Source organism: Notothenia rossii, assembly GCF_949606895.1.
Source record: "Notothenia rossii genome assembly, chromosome: 3".
Classification (NCBI taxonomy): domain Eukaryota; kingdom Metazoa; phylum Chordata; class Actinopteri; order Perciformes; family Nototheniidae; genus Notothenia; species Notothenia rossii.
This window is the reverse complement of record NC_136901.1, coordinates 8,542,726-8,563,830: the sequence shown is the minus strand read 5'-3', so window position 1 is coordinate 8,563,830 and position 21,105 is coordinate 8,542,726. Positions and strand designations below refer to the sequence as shown.

The following is a 21,105-nucleotide window of genomic DNA, read 5'->3' as shown; positions in this document are numbered from 1 at the left end:
AAATATTTTTTTAAAGCAATATTTTTATAATAAGTGCTTTATACTCCTTTTTCTGTAGTATTTTTACATTTTTGTTAAAGATTAAATGTACAAAAAAAAAAGTCAACCGTTATTTTTTGACGTGACGTAACCTTTGACCCGATGCGCGCTCCCGTCTTCAAATCAGTTCCCGGGGAGCGCGCTCTGGTTGAGTGAGAGCAGTAGAGAGAGGAGAGAGAAGAGGACGGAGAAAGGCGAACGACATTTAACTTCTTAACGTTTTAATTTGAACATTTGTTGGGACTGAACTCCGTGCACAGGATGTGGGTGTTAAACTGAGGTTATTTTTTAGCGGAACCCTTGGGGAATTTGACCCAGCGGAGGAGCGCCATGGACGGGATAACCGAAGTGACAGTGCCCCTGTGATGGTCCGGTAATAACACTTCGACAGGGAGCTTTACTGGGTCTGTTTGATCATCTTTCATACAGTGAATTATTCACGGTTCTGGTTCCTACCACTGCTACTGGATTTTACTCTGTGGAGCTTTTTATATTTACTTATAAATTAAGAGTTTATGGATATTCTCCAGCTTCACTGTGAATAAATCGACGTCAACAACATGTATTCTGTACGGAAAAGAAGAAAACCGGCCCAGAAGGGGTGAGTTTGTGTCTTTTTTTGACGATATTTCATAAAAAGCTGTTATTTTTGTCTTTAAAGACATGTATTATTTCGTTTAATATATTATTACAGTTAATAACATAAATATATCAGGTCTAAATATGTTAAAAAGCTATATTTTAGCACTATACAGTAGCTTGACTGATAGGCCTACCTGTTTTTCTATGCCAATATGGATTCTTGAGAATATTAAAAGTTAATATTGTCATTTTAATCCGCATGGATACCCATTGCCTATTGGCTATATGGCACACAAAACTCCCAATGCCAGATCATAATTGGTGAATATAATATATATATATATATGTTTTAGACCAGGGGTGTCAAACTCAATTTCATCGCGGGCCACATTAGCATTATGGTTGCACTCAAAGGGCCGGTTGTAACTATATAAATAATATACATAAATATATAATATATATAAAATAATGTATTATATTACATTATTGCCTCTGAATTGGATTATTATCGGATAGGGTAATAACTTCGTAATTAACTACGTCTGAAAGCAGAAGTCCAGGGCAAATAATTCCAAGTCTCTTCAGTGCGCAGGTCACAAAATGAGATGCTTTGCGGGACATGTATCGGCAATGTGCTTTTGTAAAGTGGCATGTAACCGTATAATAATCTTTGCAAGCTCTTGCGGGCCACATAAAATGAAGTTGCGGGCCGGATTTTGCCCCCGGGCCTTGAGTTTGACACCCCTGTTTTAGACTGAATCTCAAACCCAACCCTGCTATATTTTTATATTGTCATCAAATGGAAATATTCTGGATGTCTTGGGCATTCTTTTAATGACATGTCCTCATTATTCTGCCTCATAATTGAGATTTCTAAGGAAACATTAGGATTTAGACTAGTACACCCTATTTGTGACCCTCCTGATGGGAATATCATTATTTTTGATATATGAAAAAAGTGTTAAATAACACTGCTTATTCTGTCCAGAACCAAACCGGCCCCAGCTGAAAGTGCCAAGTCCAACCCGTCCAAACGGCACCGGGACCGCCTGAACTCGGAGTTGGACCGCCTGGCCAGCCTGCTGCCCTTCCCCCAGGACGTCGTCTCCAGCCTGGACAAACTGTCCATCCTCAGGCTCAGCGTCAGCTTCCTGCGCACCAAAAACTTCTTCTCTGGTAGGAAACACAAGATTACAGTGAAATATCAAACACAAGAGGGATCCCCTTACTGCAGGAGGACCCTGTTTTGAGAGTACTTGGATGCAGGTACTCCGCAGAGTAAAATGTGGATAAACACCAGGTTTATGATTATGGGGGTGTGTTTTTGATGAACAGTCTAATAGGATGTTTAAAAAGTGGTTGCATGTGTGTTTCCAGATTCAGCTTACTGTATACATGAAGTATTATGTTCTTTTTGATTATCTTCCCTATAAAGTTGTCTATTGGAAAGTCTTTCTACAGCGCAGGTGGCAGGTCACACTTCAGCTAATGCATCAGAGGATGTTGCATTAGTAAATAACAAAACGGGAGGCGCTAAAATACTCTGGCGCTATCAGTAGTGGTTTAGAAATAGTGACGATGATGAATCTTGAACTTGAGAAAGAAAATGAAGCTGGTATATGTCGGTGTCTTTAAAAACTGGCTGCCTACTGAAACACTGAAATAGCTTTTCACACCTCACACACAACCTGCGGACACTCAGGCAGAAGCAGATGTAAAAGTCAAAGAAAGAAGGTCAGGGAAAGACTGTGAAAATGAATTTGATAATTCAGATCTATAAAGACATCGGAAACTTGGAAGCCATTAATCATGTCCCTCTGGTTTTCTTCGTATTTGTGGCGTTTGTTTGGCCAAACGCTGATGTGCTCTGATATCCACACAGCCTCTCAGCAGCTGCTTGCTTTAATAATTCAGTCAAACTGGGCCTGGAGAATTCATACAACCCCCCCCAAAAGAAAAATTTATATCGCAACGATCATGAGAGGCCGTGACCTTTGTGTCTGTCTGTTTAAGAAGAAGTAAAGTGGCTTTGTCGAGGAGTAAGCAGGCTTACAGGCATAACAGATGGATTTTAGGATTGTGTGTGTGTGTGTGTGTGTGTGTGTGTGTGTGTGTGTGTGTGTGTGTGTGTGTGTGTGTGTGTGTGTGTGTGTGTGTGTGTGTGTGTGTGTGTGTGTGTGTGTGTGTGTGTGTGTGTGTGTGTGTGTGTGTGTGTGTGTGTGTGTGTTCACAGATTTGCTGTGAAAGGCAGATTTTAAATCTGTCCAAACAACACAAACAGCCTTCAGAAATCCCCAAATCTCCCAAGAGAGGAGTTTAATTTACTACAGGATTATCAAAACAGCTTTTTGAAGAATTGCTTATACTTCCAGGACACATTTCATATGTTTCAGATGCCTTTTTTAAAACCGTCTTTCAATATTAACAACTGGGAGTCATAAAATGTTGTATTAATAATAATATTTAGCAATACTTAAATGTGACAGTATGCACAAATCTGGACTTAAATACATCTCTCAAATGCCATTTCAAACTGTCAGAGGTGTCAAAGTGTGTATTTCTTCAGTGATTTTATAAAGTAATATCTTTGCATAATAATTCCCAAGACCTATGTTTAGTAAGTTTTTAATAATTGAACAGGCTTCCCACAATAATGATCCTTTTAGCAGCTAAATCAGTGAGTTAATCAGGCTTTAACCTGAGTGTCTGCTTGTAAACAGACCTGCAGACACTGCTCTGTACAGAAGGTGTGACCCCTTGCTGACCCCTCCCTCATGGTAACGTCTCTATACACCCTCACAGCATAGTAGGTCAGCTCCTCTCGCCCGTGGCCACTAGTCGACCCCTGTCCCAGAGTCTCTGGATAATGGAGGTCTGAGGAGATGAAAGCCTCGGAGAATAAAAACACTGCAGGATTATCCACTCACAGCCGCTTTACAGGGCGAAAGGGGGGGGGGGGGACAAAGGCGCCCACTTTTCAACTTTTGACTCCTGAAACCCCAGAAAAATTCAAATTCAAGCGTCAATGGTGTATTTATTTGGATGATCTTTTCTTCACAGAGCCAAGTTAGAGCTAACTCTAGTCAGCCCCCATGGCGGTGTCACTTTCTGTTAGCATAGGGAAGAAGTAGCCTGGGTTTAAGTGAGGTGACACAACAGGAAACCATTTCATGCAGTGGGAATCTGTGCACTCGTTATGCCTGAAAGATCCTAATTAACTCGCACAAATGTTAAGTAATGTCTTGTGTGTGTGTGTGTGTGTGTGTGTGTGTGTGTGTGTGTGTGTGTGTGTGTGTGTGTGTGTGTGTGTGTGTGTGTGTGTGTGTGTGTGTGTGTGTGTGTGTGTGTGTGTGTGTGTGTGTGTGTGTGTGTGTGTGTGTGTGTGTGTGTCCACATCTGTCCCTGTGGAGTCATCTGCCCATCAGAGCAGATTAGTGGTGATTTATGTAATAAATTGTGTTTTCTATTATATTATTCCCTACCTCTGTTCCATGCTGCTTCCTCTCTGTTTACATTTGCATCTTATATGTCACAGTTATTCAAGCTGTATTGTAGAGAACCCAGAGGGATAGAGTATGATTAAAACAGCAGAATAAAGCGTTCATAAAGCCTCCTGAATATTTCAACAGACACATTGTAGTTTCTGCTGTTGATGTTGTCATCCAGGGCCGTGCTTTGCACTCGGTTGAACCTTTGAAATATTTATTTTGGTGGCGGCGATGAGCTGCAGGATTAGACGGGTCATGGCGGGTGTCATCGTCCTGCAGACTGACGGAGCCAAGACGCGAGCTGCTTGTGGTTCACCTTTTGGACACACAGTCTAGTCTTAGTCTATAGCTACATGACGTCTTTCTGTCGTTAAGGAACTGAAACTGAGTGAAAACGAGGACAAATATTAACATTATTCGTCTAATAATTAAAGCTTGGTTCTGGATATTTCTCTCTTTTTTCAGACACATTTTCTTTCCCAGGAAGCAAATTTAGCCCTGAAACTTTGGGTTTCTCTATTCATCAGGGCTGCATGTGACCATTTGTATCATCATGGATTGATCCGCCGAGTCCTTTACTGTCTTTGCCACTCTAAAACCAAAATATGTGAACTTTAATTTGAAAATAAAACATATTTGATGATGATGAGTAATCGTTGTAGCTTATTACCCTCGTTACATGTGAGAATGTGCTGCTGCTTACATACATTTGCTGCGTTATGTGAAAGAAACTATAGTATATATTTTTAAATCATGATGTTTAATCTAGCCGGCAGTAAGTACAATTCTTAAATATGGAGTATGGAGCTCGCTCTCCTCCTCTGTAGTGAGTCAGAGGAGCGTCTGTTGTGATGTTGTTATTGGCTGTTGGTGTCCTCACCGCCCTGAGTTGTGCCAACAGACGTCCCTCCCCCTCCCTCCGCCCCCTCGCCGAGCCTCGGGGTGTTTTTTCTTGCCGCCGGCTCCCATTCATGACGTCAGGGCGCGGAACACAACCCCCCCCCCCATCGCCACCCTCCATGACTCTCAATTATTGATGGTGAACATGTTTTCCTGCTCTCTGCCCTGTGAGCACACACACACAAACACACAAACACACAAACACACACACACACACACACACAACACATACACACACACACACACACACACACACACACACACACACACACACACACACACACACAGCATGGTGAGGATTTAGTTTTATGTTCATAAAGCTCTTTATTGTTCTCATACTTTTTCACCCTCTGTCTGAAACCAGAGCCCAGTCTGCTCTGATTGGTTAGCTAGCCGGCTCTATTGTGATTGGTCAACCATTTAGAAATGTCCCGCCCCTTAGCCTTATCACGTACATTGTGTTGGGCCGTATTGATCTGTGTGAGGAATGTGGGTCGCGATCAGAAGAAGCGTCTGTATTGTCCGCCACTCAGAGACTTCCTCTCCCATTAGCGTCTGCGCTGCGGCGGCTGCAGAGGAGCTCTTTGTTTCCTACACACACTCGATCACACACACACTTCAGCCCCCGGAGGTCAAAGCCAACGTGTCTTTGTCTCCGGGGTCAGGGGTCACAGAAGAGCCCTGGGGTCGCGTTTTGTCTGCCTCACTATACGGGACATGTTTGGGTCACAATAACTGCTAATGATCAGTGGTTTTTATGTTTGTGTTTGCAAGCTAAGGCTAAACAGACCGGGGTCAGGATGAAACTACGTAGGATAAACTTTAATAACCTTATGAATTTAAAACGTTAAAATCCGTAGATTCAAGCTAATATGTGCAGTAGAGTATATCAGTCTGTATGACGTGATTGAATATGCTTGCTTTTAAGAGATGTCTTCGGTAAATGATAGAGATATTATTACTCACTAACTGATCCTCTCTGTTCATCTGTCTGCAGTGACTCTGAAGAACCAGCTGAAGAAGAGTAGTGATGAAGGCAGAGCGTCTGATGGGCACATACCGGAGGGGGAGCTGCTGCTGCAGGTCAGTGAAGATATATCTACACTTCCATTATCGCTACACATGCTTTACTGATCTGCTTTATGCTGTCTTTAATCATAGCTACGTGTAACAGATGTGTTTCACTTTACAAACATCTGGACTCACTCCTCTGTATTTTGTATCTGGATTTATACGAGACACAGTGAAGTAGCTATCCATTAACCACTGAGGCTCGGGGTTAGTCATGGATTTTTTTGTTTTTCAACAACGACAGCATGCTGTTTAAGGTCAGATGGAGGAGAGAGCGCTCTGCACAGCAGGAACACAGCAGGAACACGGCAGAAAAGACTTGTTCACCTCTGACAGCACAGAAATGCTTTTTGGGAGCGATCAATTCTGTTTTTTTCCCTTCGATATCACACTATTATAAGCCAGAACATTTGGTTTGGGTTTTCATTCACTTAGAGAGCTCCCCGTAATCCTTATGGAGCTTTCTATGGAGCTCATTGCTTATCAGTCCATCCCACAACGTCACTGTTTCAAGTAGTAGCTTCCTGTCTTCCTCTCTTCCATTACAGACGCCGGACCATGAATTATACAGAGCCGGTGAACACATCTATTATTGAAGGAGGGGGGGGGGGAAATCAACTAAAAGCATTTGAAATATTCCTTCATTTTTCACAGTATATAGAAGCAAATCTTTAACACACTCCTCATACGTTCATATCTCACAGAGCTTTTGGTGTGTGAGCTGGGTTTCAATGTGTCTCTTCTTCTGTGGTGGATGCTGAGTCCTGTTAGCTCACATTGTGTTGTCAGGTGGCAGAGACAACAAACAAATGAAGCTACAGTAAATATTTATACACATGCCACTGCACTCTGCATTTTATATACAGCCTAGTGTGTGTGTGTGTGTGTGTGTGTGTGTGTGTGTGTGTGTGTGTGTGTGTGTGTGTGTGTGTGTGTGTGTGTGTGTGTGTGTGTGTGTGTGTGTGTGTGTGTGTGTGTGTGTGTGTGTGTGTGTGTGTGTCACCGTATTTTTTTTTTTATCCTGATTCTGATCATTTCTGACTTCATGTGATTGTTTTTTTAAATATGTTTTAAATGGGAAATGTAAAGTGTATCTCCAACAGCAGCGAGACAAATGATATTAATGTGGAGTGCATTAGTGTCTGCTCAGATGAAGCCCGTCTTCCTCACCCTCCTCCTCATCAGGGAGGTGTGGGCGGATGTTTTTCGCGGGACGCCGCTGTGACTGTTGGCGGTGTCAGGCCTCGGTGTCATCACCTCCTCACCGAGCCCCGAGGCCGAGGAGGAGCGGGGATGAAGATGTTAGTCACCCTGTGCTGACCCCCTCCTCATCCGCCTCCTCGTCTTCCTCTCTTTCTGCCCGGGGAGAAGTCTACTTTCTTTTGTCCTCTTTCTTCCTGGTTTTGGAATCAAATACAGAATTAAGTTTTTTGCGGTTGAAAATGACTTTAAATATGTTTTTGTTCAACTCTTTCTTTAGCGCTACCATTGGGTTGGACCCTCTGGTGTCCAAAGGGACATTTCAACTGTCAAATAATGAGAAGAGTGTTTGGAATAAATGTTTTTTGTATTATTATAATAACCATTTCCTGTGTTTTCTGTGCAGGCCCTGAATGGCTTCGTGATGGTGGTGACAGCGGACGGAACCGTCTTCTTCTGCTCTCACACCATCCACGATTACCTCGGCTTCCATCAGGTAAAACTCAAAAACACTCTCTTTACCAACAAGTCGCTTGAATTGAGAGTTGAATTCGACAAGCAGCTTGATTGCTTTATGGCAAGTGAACGCATCGTCCTACTGTAAGTGACCTGAGGATCTAAACAAGCTCACATATAGAGCGAGAGCTTTAATCCAATTGGCTCCTCAACGCACCGCCACTCTAATCTCATTTCAGAGAACGTGATTTTCAAATTTTACAAAGTCAGTCCCACACACACTCAGATAAACACAGACACATAATGTAGAAGCAGTATATAAACACACACACACAGCCTTCAACCCCCTTTCCGACACACACAGGTGTAAACATCACCCCTCACCCCTCGTTTCCCCGTCCACCTGAGGTGTGTCACCATGCATTTACCAAACGGACCTGAGTGTGTGGTGAGTCGCCGAGTCGCTGAGTGTTGGGAAACAAAGCCACTGAGTGTCAGCGGCTGTCTTCACACCGGAAAACAAGAGGCAGTAGGGGAAGAAGCGCAGCCACTAAGGAAAGACACAGACGTTGTTTCCGAGTTTGTATCTACTACTGAGGAAGGAAACATTTATAGACGGACAGCAACAAAGCCTGCAGATTAATCACTAGAGTAAAAGAAAAAAATGGTAAAGCTTCAAAATAGAATTGAAAATTGGAACAATATTACATTTTAACAGTTTTCAATGTTATGCTTTAAATTAAATATAATTTAGCTTCCCATTTTTTTTAATTCTTCCATTTTCCTTCAAGTGCAAAGTGACTAACAATAACTCCCCTTCTCATTTTTCTGTCTTTATTATTTCATGTAAGTCATGCCGGATTGGGACAGATATCAGGGTCACAGCAGGTCTTCGGTTGGGTTCCAACTATTTGAATTACATTTACAGCAACGCTTGATTTCTTTGGCTCAGCTTCAAGGCAGACCGAATCAAACGCACCCTTCAATGTCCCTGCTTACAGTAACTTCAGGTCCAATGTTTAAGGTTATTTCTCTCCTTGTTTTCCTGTCAGACTGACGTGATGCACCAGAGTGTGTTTGAGCTGATCCACACTGAAGACCAGCAGGAGTTCAGGAGCAGCCTGCACTGGGCCCTCAACCCCCCCAACAGCCTCGGCCCCCCCACAGACCCCTCAGCAGGTCTGTAGACTGAAGTCTTCTGTGTATTTATTTATGTGTATGCCCTTATTTTTCTTTATTCTTTTTCTTTATTTACTCATATTTATATTTCCACATTTATTTTCCCATTCTTCTACAGATTAGTCATTTTAATCTCTCTTTTATAATTATAATAAAAACTTATATGAGTTATAATTGGATGTTCTCAGATGGCGAGTCGGGGTCCTCCTCTTCCTGTCTGGTGAGCTACACCCCCGAGCAGCTTCCCCCTGAAAACTCCTCGTTCCTGGAGAGAGGATTTGTCGTTCGCTTCCGCTGTTTGTTGGACAACTCCTCCGGATTCCTGGTGAGACAACACACACACACACACACACACACACACACACACACACACACACACACACACACACACACACACACACACACACACACACACACACACATACACACACACACACACACACACACACACACACACACACACACACACACACACACACACATACACACACACACACACACACACACACACACACACACACACACACACACACACACACACACACACACACACACACACACACACACACACACACACACACACACACACACATACACACACACACACACACACACACACACACACACACACACACACACACACACACACACACACACACACACACCCACACACACACACACACACACACACACACACACACACACACACACACACACACACACACACAATAATAACAATGCTTTTATTATGTAACACATTTCACGGCATCTCCCTCAGATGTTATTGTGATTTACAGACATGATTATTGATATACACTCTCCCAGTTTAATATAGTGATAAAGCTTTATCCATATTTGAGGCTCATGGTGTGTTCAGGCGCGTTGTGTCTGCTGGCAGTATGGCGTGCCACCTCGGAGTCCCTGAGTGATCAGAAGCCACCACTCAGTCCTGTAATCCGCCTTAAAAGAGCCTCGGGGTCGTGGGGAAAAAGGGCCTTAATCCCCCCTGAGCAGAGGGGAAACTTGCTTAGTCAGGGTGGCTCGCTCCACACTCACACACTCAGCTACAGATGAAGAAAACTCTTGGGGGTAAAACCTGCTGGGAAAAGTGAGCAAGGCATTGCAACTCTTCAATAATAATAAAAAATGGGCGATCAAAAGAAAGAGTATCTTAACTTTTCCAGGAGAAATGCCACATTTGAACTATTTTGATATATTGATAATGTATGTGTTTTGGTCTGCTGATCAGACCAAAGAAAGCATTTGAAGACGTTTCGATTGGCACATTTAAGGATTTTAGATTCGATATTTGTGACTAGAAAACATCGAGCGGATAAAACAAAAGATTTAAACACTGCTAATTATTGATGGAATGTTTTTTTAGGGTATTTAAGAAAATACATGCCAGTGATTGACCTTTTTGTACGTAAAGGAAAGTTAGGTCAGGTGTGCTTCTTTATTTTGTTTCCCCTAAAAACTCAAGTTAGGATTTCCTCACTTTGCTAAAGGAAACTGCAGCAGCCGCTCTGAAGGGGATCGAACCGGCGTCTCCCTCCTGCCTCCCTGTGTGTTTGCGTGAGCATTAAGCAGGTTTCTGCTTCTGTCTACCGCTCGCTATGGCTTTGTTTTTAGTAATCCCTCCTGCTATTCAGAGCTAGATTCCTGACATCACGGCTGCAGGCCTTTAAACCCAGCAAGGTCAGTTAACCAGCGCTAACAGAGGAGGGGGGGGGGGGGGTCCTCACACGGGACGCCACAGGGTGAGAGCAGGACAGGAGAAAGTGTTTTCATTTTCCAATAAATGCTCAACCAACTTTTGGTATACTCTTTAAATGACTATAGAAATAGAAGTGATAACTTTCACAGTATCCACACAATGATAACAGCAGACATTGTTAAAGGGGGTACTATTCAGCCCTTTTTTTAGGTTCATATTAGTAATTTGTTTATGTTTACAGACTTACAGCTGGAGGGTTTCTAGCAGCAGACACCCAGAGTGTTTACAGTGCACTGAAGTGGTTTGGCTCTCTGCCCCCCCCAGCAGGTTAAATAAGACGGATGGGTTTGGACAGGGAGGAAGGAGCAGCTCTCACTCAGGAAACTCCATGTCTCAGAGTTTTTCTCCTTTCACTTTCTCTCAGGCGTTGAACATCCAGGGTCGCCTGAAGTTCCTCCACGGTCAGAGCGGGACGCAGAGCCACGACGAGGGCAGCACCCCCCCTCAGCTCGCCCTGTTTGCCATCGCCACGCCCCTCCAGTCCCCCGCCATCCTGGAGATCAGGACCAGGAACATGATCTTCAGGACCAAACACAAGCTGGACTTTACTCCCATGGCCTGTGACGCCAAGTACGTACCCTTACACCTCACACATGTTGTTTACTCAAGTTGCTTTCAAATCAATTGTCTAAAGTGTGTATCTGCTGGTTTTCAGGGGTAAAATAGTCCTGGGCTACACCGAGGCGGAGCTGAGAGCTCGAGGTTCTGGTTATCAGTTCATTCACGCTGCGGACATGCTGTACTGCGCCGAAAACCACGTCAGGAGTAAGTCTGGAGTTACTTCAATATAAATATCAGTGGATTCAATTGGTAACTCGGCCAAGCAGCTGGCCTTATCTACTTTCATGAGGCTTTTTTAGACTTTTAAAGAAAGAAGGGATTCTGAATACTGTAGTTGTTGAAGAGCCTTGAAAGAATGCTGTATTTTCTAGAATTAGGGGGAAAAAACTGACTATTTTGTGCATGTGAACGTAGCTTCTGAAAAGTTTGGGATAACGGGGGCTGCTCACAGTGATTTTAATTAAATCTTTATTGATTTACAAATGTGTGACATTTGCAGCTTCCTCCCCTCGAGCATCAGTAGTTGTGTATTGACCCCGGTTTATGTTTGGATCAACATTACATTTGTAACACATGCACAAAACAAACAAACGCTGTTAGTGTGTGTATACGTTTGTTTGTTTGTGTGTGTGTGTTGGTGGAGGGAATCTCCGAGCGAGAGTCAAGTGTCCTACTTACCTCGTGTACCGGATGACCCGGTTAGTCGTAACCATGGCGCCCTGAACACCCGGCAACCAGACTCGCCCAATCACAAAGACACACAGTGTATACACGTAGTCATGCATACAGAACGGAAATATATGCATATGCATTTGAAAACATACAACATAGAGACACATGCATGCTCTGATGCACACACAGATGGGAGGCAGGTTTCCAAACAGCAACATAGACATGATAACAACAAAGGAGGACATTTCCTCCCTCTGATTCCGAGGAAATGTAAACTAAATGATGTTTGTGGTTCTCCTGAACCTGACACGGTTTGATGAGCTTCACCATGAAGCTTGTTTAGAAAGTAGACAGCACAGAAACACGACCTGTACCGCATCACGCTAACACAGAGAACACTGAGGCGTGGAGAGGAGGAAAACTGTGTGTTTGTTTCTTAAATGTGTGTTTTAACAAGTGAACCTCGGCATGCTGCACGCTGAGCTAACGCAGTGTGAGAGCGCCCTCACTGCGAGGCGTGCAGACATGAGTCGCCGCGACACAGAGCTCTGACTTCCTGTCTGATGTTTCAGTGATGAAGACGGGCGAGAGCGGCCTCACCGTCTTCAGGCTGCTCACCAAGGAGAACCGCTGGAAGTGGGTGCAGGCCAACGCCCGGCTCGTGTACAAGAGCGGGAAGCCGGACTACATCATCGCCACGCAGAGGCCCCTGGTGTGAGTGGAAGAGCAAATTGAATATCCTAAGATTTTTGTACCCGGTTTACCTCGAAATATTGCACAGCCCGAAAGATGACATGGTTAGGGCTTGATTTGTGAGTTTTTTGCTAATCTGTATTTCGCAGGGAGGAGGAAGGCGGGGAGCACCTGAGGAAGCGCTCCATGCACCTGCCCTTCACCTTCGCCACGGGAGAGGCGATGCTCTACCAGACGGGATACCCGCTGCACGGCTTCCCCGACGCCTTCCAGGGCAAATCCAGAGGCAGCAAGTCAAAGAAGGGTAAGCTGGAGAAGAGCTCCTCCGAGGACCAGGACCCGAAGGGGCTGCTGGGAGCTCTGATGAGCCAGGACACGTCGGTGTACGTGTGCCAGCCGGACCCCGAGCCCAGGATGTCGTGCCACAGCGGGCTTTTCAGCGAGCAGCAGGACGGGGAGGATTTTGGAGGCTTGACGGGGGGAGACAGCTGGAGCCTCACCTCTGACGTGGAGATGGGGGGAGGAACCACTTTAGGATACGACCCGCTGCTGGCCACTCTGGACTCTCTGTCTATAGACGGGGAGGAAACGTGCTCCAACAGCGAGCTCTTCAGCGCGTTGGAGAACCTGGGCCTGAACGCCGAGGACCTGGAGCTGCTGCTGCTGGACGAGAGGATGATGCAGGTGGAGCTGGGCCCCCAACACGTCCCCTCGCTCAGTGACCTCCTCTCCAACAACGAGATCCTCTCCTACATCCACGACTCTCTGGAGAGCGGCACAGAAGGAGACTCCGCTCAGCCAGGCTCCCAGCAGGCGGCGCTCCCACCGGCAGCTCCACCCATCATGCATCTGTCGCAGCAGATGCAGCAGCACATCAGTGCAGGCGAGCTGGGGAAAGTTGCTCAGATCACAGCGGACAGCAAGACTTTAACTAACGGGCACTGGAACCACCATCACCACCACACTGCGCCCAAAGCCTCGCATCTAAACGGTGGACATAAACATCAGCCGGACTCCAGTCAGCAGTGGCAGCTCCAGCAGCCCTCGCTCCACCTCCACTTCCAGAATCAGCTCCCAACAAACGGATCTTACATCACAAACGGACACTCTGCCTTCCCTCCCAACGTGGAGGCGGGATACAACGGCGTCTCGGCGCTGAATGGCGTCTCCTCTGCGGACGTCTGTCACTACCAGAGTTTGATGACTCAGCACAAACACCAGCAGCCATGTTTGTCCCAGTGTCCGGCGCAGAGCTCCACCCTGGAGCTGGAGCAGCTGCTGGGTCTGTCCCCCCCGCAGCACAGCCTTCAGACGTTAGAGGCCTACAGCATGTTCAACGGCAGCACACAGGACTCCACACACAGCAAGGTGAGAGACCCATGATGCAGCCACAGAGTTATGTTAATAATGCAAGGTGTAAACACTTAGATATCAACAGGTTTTTTATTGGCCCCACATGGTGAGATCTGGATAAAATGACCCTCTGTAGGTTTAATGCAGGAGTGTCAAACTGAATTTCATCACGGGCCACATCAGCATTATGGTCGCACTCAAAGGGCCGGTTGTAACTTTAAGACTATATAAGAATACATATATAAATATTTAATAATATAAAATAATGTATTATATTACATGCTTGCCTCTGCATTGGATTATTATCGGATAGGGTAATAACTTCATAATTAACTATATCTGAAAGCAGAAGTCTAGGGCAGATAATTGCAAGTCTCTTAAGTGGCATGAAAAAAGAAAAAGAAAAGCCAAATTCTGGAAAAACAAAAACAGAAGTGACATTTGAAAAAAAGTAACATTTTGAAAATATATATAATTCTGAGAAACAAATGCATATTTTGAAGAAAAAAAGTCAAATTCTGAGAAAAAAGTCAAATTTGAGATGCATTGTGGGACATGTAGTTTATGGGCAAGGTGCTCCTGTAAAGTAGCATGTAACCGTATAATAAACATATTATATTCTTTGCAAGCTCTTGTGGGGCCACATAAAATGAAGTCGCGGGCTGGATTTGGCCCCCGGGCCTTGAGTTTGACACCCCTGGTTTAATGTTTAGATTCTAGAGTCGTGTTTATAATGCAAGTTTAACGGTGTCAATAATAATACATGATTGAGCTTGGTTATTAATTTCCTCCAGGAACAAAAATGATTTTACAGACCAATCTGCAGTCACATTTGATTATTATATATTTTCTAAAGCCTCACGTACAGAAATAGATTTGAACACACACTTCTCCTCAGGACTGTTTTTAGTCTGTTCAATAAACACTTCCGATCTGGCCTGGAGTCTGCGCTGCCCTCAAATATCAGCGAACATCAACAAACCCTCACCCCTTCACCCGCTGTGCGCTCTTTCACTGTCATGGAAATTGATTTTTTTCCGAGTCAGCACACAGAGGCCGCGGGCCGCCGGGGAGCTCAGAGGAGGTTCTGGTGATGAGAGCCGACGCGCCGGGTAAATAAGACGAAGGGAGAGATGGGTCACTGCCATGTACTCTCAGGATGAGTCTGTAGAAGAAACTCTGATAGATTTGATTTGATTTCAATCAGGCTGAATGTTCCTGAAGTAAATACAGTGTGAAGTTCTACACTGGCATCAAAGATACATCAAGTACGCTTTATGTACACGCAGAAATACTTTCATTTTGAGTGTCGTCCATGGTGAGACAGAAAAAGGTTTAATTGAAGGCGTTCTATGGATATGGTAATAGTTCTTTTGAAACCAATCAAAAATGAAGGTGGTCCAAATCCAGAAAATTGCAGATAAACAAATAAACACAAAAGGTTTAAGCTGCAGCCCATTATACATTTCAATGACTTGATATGTTCATTAAAAACATGTTCAGACTGTCTGCTGTACAAGCCCTTTCTAAAACAATAGTAGCGATCCTGCTGACTCACCGCAGCTTCAACTCAGATCCCAAAAACATGATTTGTTTTTTAATGAGACTCAAGTTGAGGGGAAGCAGGAGTTCGTCTTTGAAGTCTTAACAAAAACCTTTCGCAGTAATGACAGAGCAGCGAGGGCTGGGGAATGTCATCCTTAAGCAAAATGAATCATTCAGAGTAAAGAGGAGCTGGAGGTCTGCAGAACTTAACGAGTACGATCAGCCTGGCCAAAATTAAAGTTTGGAGCAGATTCAAGCACGAACGTTTCAGGATCTGCACCCCTGTTCTATCAGGCCTGTTCAGTTTAAATCACACAACTGCTTTTATAAGGAATATATTTGATCAATATTGTCTTAAGAGAATAGATAGTGTCGTCCATTTTGGATCTTGTAATTATGTGAAAGCATATGTCAACCAAAAGTATCTTTATACATAGTGGTGTTCTTTCTATTCTCCAGTCCTACCAGGGTTGAATTGATAATATAACTTTACACCAGGGGTGGAGCTTTGATTTTGAACGGTAAGAACAAGGAAAACACATAAATAATCACCTAAAAGCTCCAGACAATCTTTCACAAAGACAAGAATATCCCATTTTGCGCCCCTCTCCTCCTCCTCCTCCTCCTCCTCCTCCTCCTCCTCCTCCTCCTCCTCCTCCTCCTCCTCCTCCTCCTCCTCTCCTTCAGTGTTATTGTTGGCCGTTGACATATCAAATGGGAGATAATGAAACCTGAGAGAATGGGGAGGTGAAGACGAGAGGCGGCGGTGAGAAAGCGAACATTAATGAAAAGAATAAGGTCGGCCCGGCAGGCATCCATTCATCCTCCTCTGTTATTCTTCAGGGTCACTGGCTGGCGCTGAAAGCAAAATAGTGGCAGGCCGAGCACTGAGGCGTGCTGACCTACAATCTATCTGTCGTCATTACCTAATGCTGAGAGCACTGCACTGTGGGTAAAGTACCCTGTGCTAAAGGGAAGCAGCTAAACACTGATCTGAATCCCAGAGAGAGGCTGAGTTATGAACATCACAATGAGTACACATGTTTTATTATGTAGGAAATCACTACTCGGAATGGAGCTATTTACATCAAGATGGGGCGCGTAGGTGATTAGATCGAAGTAAACTAACAACATGGATACATCCTGACAAAGTGACGTCTTTCTTCCACAGCTGGAGAACGGTTGCCTCCTCGCCGCCACCAACGCAGCGTACATCCGGACGTGTCTGATGCCCAACGGAAACGGAGTGACGACACGCGACCTCCCCGAGCCGCTGCCCGCGCTGCCGGACCCTCGGAAGTCTGGATTCTTCCTCTGAAAGGATGAGGAAGAGTAACTGAGGGTGTGAAGAAGGAAAGGAAGGTGCACAAGCAAAGACAGACCAACTCTTTTTGATTTAACATTGAAAGAGGGAAGGGAAAAAGGACTTAATATCTGGTTTCTGCCTTGGAACCGATAAGGCCACTGAAGGAAGATGTTTTTATATCCGTCACACTGCGTATTCATATATTGGTAGTCGTGCGATCACTGAGTTTAATTTTCATGTTTGGAAAAGATTTGTGTTCTTTTAGCCAAAACTCATCGCTGTCTGATCTGTATATACACACTGGTAAAGTCCGTAAGAGAAGAGTACGAAAAGCAACCTACCCAGATTAATAACATAATAATTATAATTAATATAAATGTCCCTTATATCTTGCTGTAGAAGATAGACTTCAGCGAGGCGGGTAACTTCATTAAACTGGTCTCTATGTTATATTAAAAATATCTGCAGTTAACAGGCTACTAAAAAAACACCAATGGAGATTTTATCACATTTTCATTTGTGTGTGTGTGCAAATAAGACTTTAACTTATGCTACGATCCATGATATACCGGTAAATGAAGAAGCTGCTGCACACTTTCTTTCCTCGTACGCTGATGTTAATCATATAGACAGAGAGATTTGGACTGAATACCAACAGATATTAAATGTGTGTTAGTAGATGTACATTAGATGTAGGTGAGTACTGTAGATGTCCTGGTGCTTCAACTAAACAGCATTTCATTCTTATATATTGTTGATGAGATTCAAACGGATGGTGAAAATCAGAGCGTTTTATTGGTTCCTCCTGAAGCTGCATTGAGCCGCCTCGAGGTCGACAAGATGTTGTGCACTTACCTGTATATTAGAGACTTTATCAGAGGGTCTGATTTGTCCGTCAGCAGGTCTGAAATCAAAGCATTTTTGTTTCCTGAGCAGAGACAGTGTGAAATGTCCCATAATGCCTTGTGTCACTTCCTCCTCCTGCAGAGTGCACTTACAGCACACAGTCTGAGTCATCCATTAAGGAAATCAGTGTAAATAATAGATTACCACAAGAGAAGGCCGGAGAGGAAGTGCAGGGAAGTATTTCTCAAGTTTTCCCGCCATGCCAGACGATTCAGAGGGTACATACATGCACTTCAATGTTTTTCATTTCATATCTGGCTATTATATGTGTGGGGATTTAAAGTAAGAGACTCAAACCAAACTAAGCTGTTCAGACATTATACATTTCTGCTTCATGCAGGGTTTGAAATGTCCTTCTTTATTCGTACTGTAATTAATAACAAACCAGATAAGATAAAAAAATCAAGAATCATAACCACTCCATCAGTGGGAAATGCTGCGTTCATGTCACGTCAGATTCGCACCGGATAAATCTATTAGTTAATATATCAATAACGATAAATATCCTGTTATATATATATATATATATATATATATATATATATATATATATATATTTATATTTAGCTGGTTACTTCAATAAAAATGACTAATGAAAGGTATTTTCTCAATTAAAGAACTTGAGTGCAAAATGGACATGCAATAAAGGCCTAGATTAATCACGAAAGGAACAATATAGGAAAATAAAAACTCATTTGTATCGGTTTTACGAAATATATTGTCATATCAGCCAGCCTTAAGTCCGATGTACTGTAAGTAACATAAACGGCTTCTTAAAGGTAGGGTAGTAAGAATGGAGAAACCAGCTTGTTGAGTGCGCTAGAATTTGAAAGTATACAAACGGAAAATATCTGCCACTTCCATCAGACTTCCTTACAGAGCCCCTCCTCCAACGGACGTGCACATGACCAATGAGGGCACGAGATAAGTTTGTGCACGAGATGGAAGGCTGACAGGCAGGTAGGCCATCCAGTTATTTTAGCCGGGCCGGCTCAGATGATTGGCCGTGGTTTTTACAGCACCACGGCTTCCACAGATGAAATATTTGTATGTATTTATTGTCAAAGCATTTCATGTATTCATTGCTATCGGGATGTTAAGAGCATTCCATGGAATATAACAAAAAGTGTTTCTGAAGTGAATTACCTACCCCACCTTTAACGGGAAATATTATCAAGTAAATTGCTGTTGTTTTTTCAGATGAAGACCATATGTGTCCAAAATAATTATCTTTGATTTCAAATCAAAAGGACAAGTTACACTTACAGTTATCTATATCTATAGATATCTATTATATTTGTTACTTTGTGTAGTCTACTCTCATCCAGCGGAGTTCTGATGTGACTTGAACGCAGCATTACTCACGGTAAAACCTAAAAGGTGCAAAAGCTGGACGACAGCGTCAGCATCTAGCATTTAGCTCGGGACTCAGAAACCAAAAGAGAAACGTGTGACCACGCGTGTGTGCGGTGTCTGCATCGTTGAATGTCTGTAAAACTGTAAAACATGAAGCTTTTATTTCACTACAGAAAGGTGCTTATAAGATATTTGTGGATTTTAGTAGCGTTAGCTGATGAAGGCACAACTTTCAAATGCATTTACAGATTTGCCTCTCGTTTTTGTTTTTGCAATTTTTTGTAAACCTTTCTTATAAAACAGAATATTTAAACCAGTGTTGAGATCAAATGCTGTATGAAAGACTAAAATGACAATCCTTTTACAAGACGCTTTAAAAACAAAAAAAATGGTGTGTGTGTATAACTGTGTTTTTTAACGGTGTTGTTGCAAGCACTACTTTAAAATCATCGCTCTTACAAACTCTTTCTCCAGCACTGAAAGTAGTCTTGTGGTAAAAAAGCATTTTCTGACTCCATGTTGTGAATATTGTTCCCGAGAGTCTTGTGTTTTGTATTTACGTCATGTCCGTCACTTTAGCTCAATACTTAAACGGTGCCATAACGTTACACAAAACAGCTTTTATTTTAAATCCACCCCGTCCATTTAATAGTGTTTTATATTTTCAATGTTTTCTCAGCCATTTGGAGTCAAACTTGGAACCAAACTCTCCGTAAGCTGTCTTGTCGTGGTTCATTTTTTTTTAAATTCTCCAAGCACACAGACTTTATTTTGCTACTTTTATCACTGAAGGTCGTAGCTAAAGGAAACGTTTTAAAAATGCAGTTTGTCTTTGAGCTGTGTGTGGAAAATGTGCTCCTGGATCCTGGAAATAAAGGATTTTTGTGCAATCACATTCAATGTCTCTTCTGTTTGATTGTTTTCTAAAGTCCCTTGTTTTTATTTCAGAACCTGATATGCCTCACCTGACCACCAGGTGTCCCTGTAGTTCCCCTCATCCTCTTCCTCCTCCTCCTCTTCCTCATCTTCCTCCTCCTCACCTGAGCAGCTCACCTGTCCCCAGTGAAGATGCAGGCAGAGTAGACAGACAGTCCTTACAGGAAGGTTAGGTGAGAATTTCACAAGAAATCAGATTAAAAACATGAGTAGTCAGATGTGGAGCACACCTCATAAATATTTCCTTAAAACCTTTCAAAGATATATATTTTATGTATTTTGTTCTGTCACTTAACCCTCTTCAGACAATACATCAAATACTAATATAATAATAAAGACAGATATTTTTAAAAAGTGTGTGTGTCCAGAGGAAAAGCTGATCAGGTAAAATCCACACTGAGATGCATCATGGGACCTCAGAGATGAGGCTTTCAGGTGCTGTCACTGAACACACACACACACACACACACACACACACACACACACACACACACACACACACACACACACACACACACACACACACACACACACACAGTGTTGTCCATTTCCACTCCTCTGCTTTTTGCACCCGCAGATGTGTGAAGTCACGCCGGCAGAAAGCAAACAAACACACACTGATACCACCGAGAGCAAAGTCACTATTACTGGAGAAACACACTCAGCTCAAGCATAAAATATCTCCTAAATAACACGTGTATCCGCATGTTTGAGGATATTTCACAATAAAACAAAGAAAACCTTAAGAGGGAATGAAAAAGAGGATCCATTTGGTGAACCTTTCAGTGTCTACATGTGAGGTAATACATGTTACATGTATCACCTTCCCTTAGGCTTCCTACGCATCAAATGTATTCATAAAGAGATTTTTTAAATAAAAGCCTGCCTGTTTTAAACTACATTTCATCCGCACACAAACAGTGAAGCCTCCCTCTCCGGAGTGCTGAACGCTGTCTGCGCGCTGACTCTGCATCTTTAATGACGCCCCTCGAATCATTTATGAGAGTTTTTCTTCTCCCACCGTCTTCAGCCGGTTAACTTTGCCCGCTTGTGACGTGATCAATCATCCGAGCCAGATGTTGTGT

The 21,105-nt window shown here is 43.3% G+C and overlaps 1 protein-coding gene across 1 annotated transcript; it reads left to right on the top strand.

Moving 5' to 3' along the window:
- Nucleotides 1-177: 177 nt before the first annotated feature.
- On the top strand, nucleotides 178-19,979 carry LOC307031615 (aryl hydrocarbon receptor-like). The gene is made up of 12 exons (XM_079668849.1): nucleotides 178-443; nucleotides 570-640; nucleotides 1,610-1,797; nucleotides 6,007-6,092; nucleotides 7,687-7,776; nucleotides 8,789-8,915; nucleotides 9,104-9,240; nucleotides 11,057-11,262; nucleotides 11,348-11,457; nucleotides 12,498-12,639; nucleotides 12,768-13,986; nucleotides 16,688-19,979. The coding sequence occupies exons 2-12, from the start codon at nucleotides 600-602 to the stop codon at nucleotides 16,832-16,834; spliced, it is 2,493 nt and encodes an 830-aa protein (XP_079524975.1). The 5' UTR covers nucleotides 178-443; nucleotides 570-599; the 3' UTR covers nucleotides 16,835-19,979.
- The last annotated feature ends 1,126 nt before the right edge of the window (nucleotides 19,980-21,105 follow it).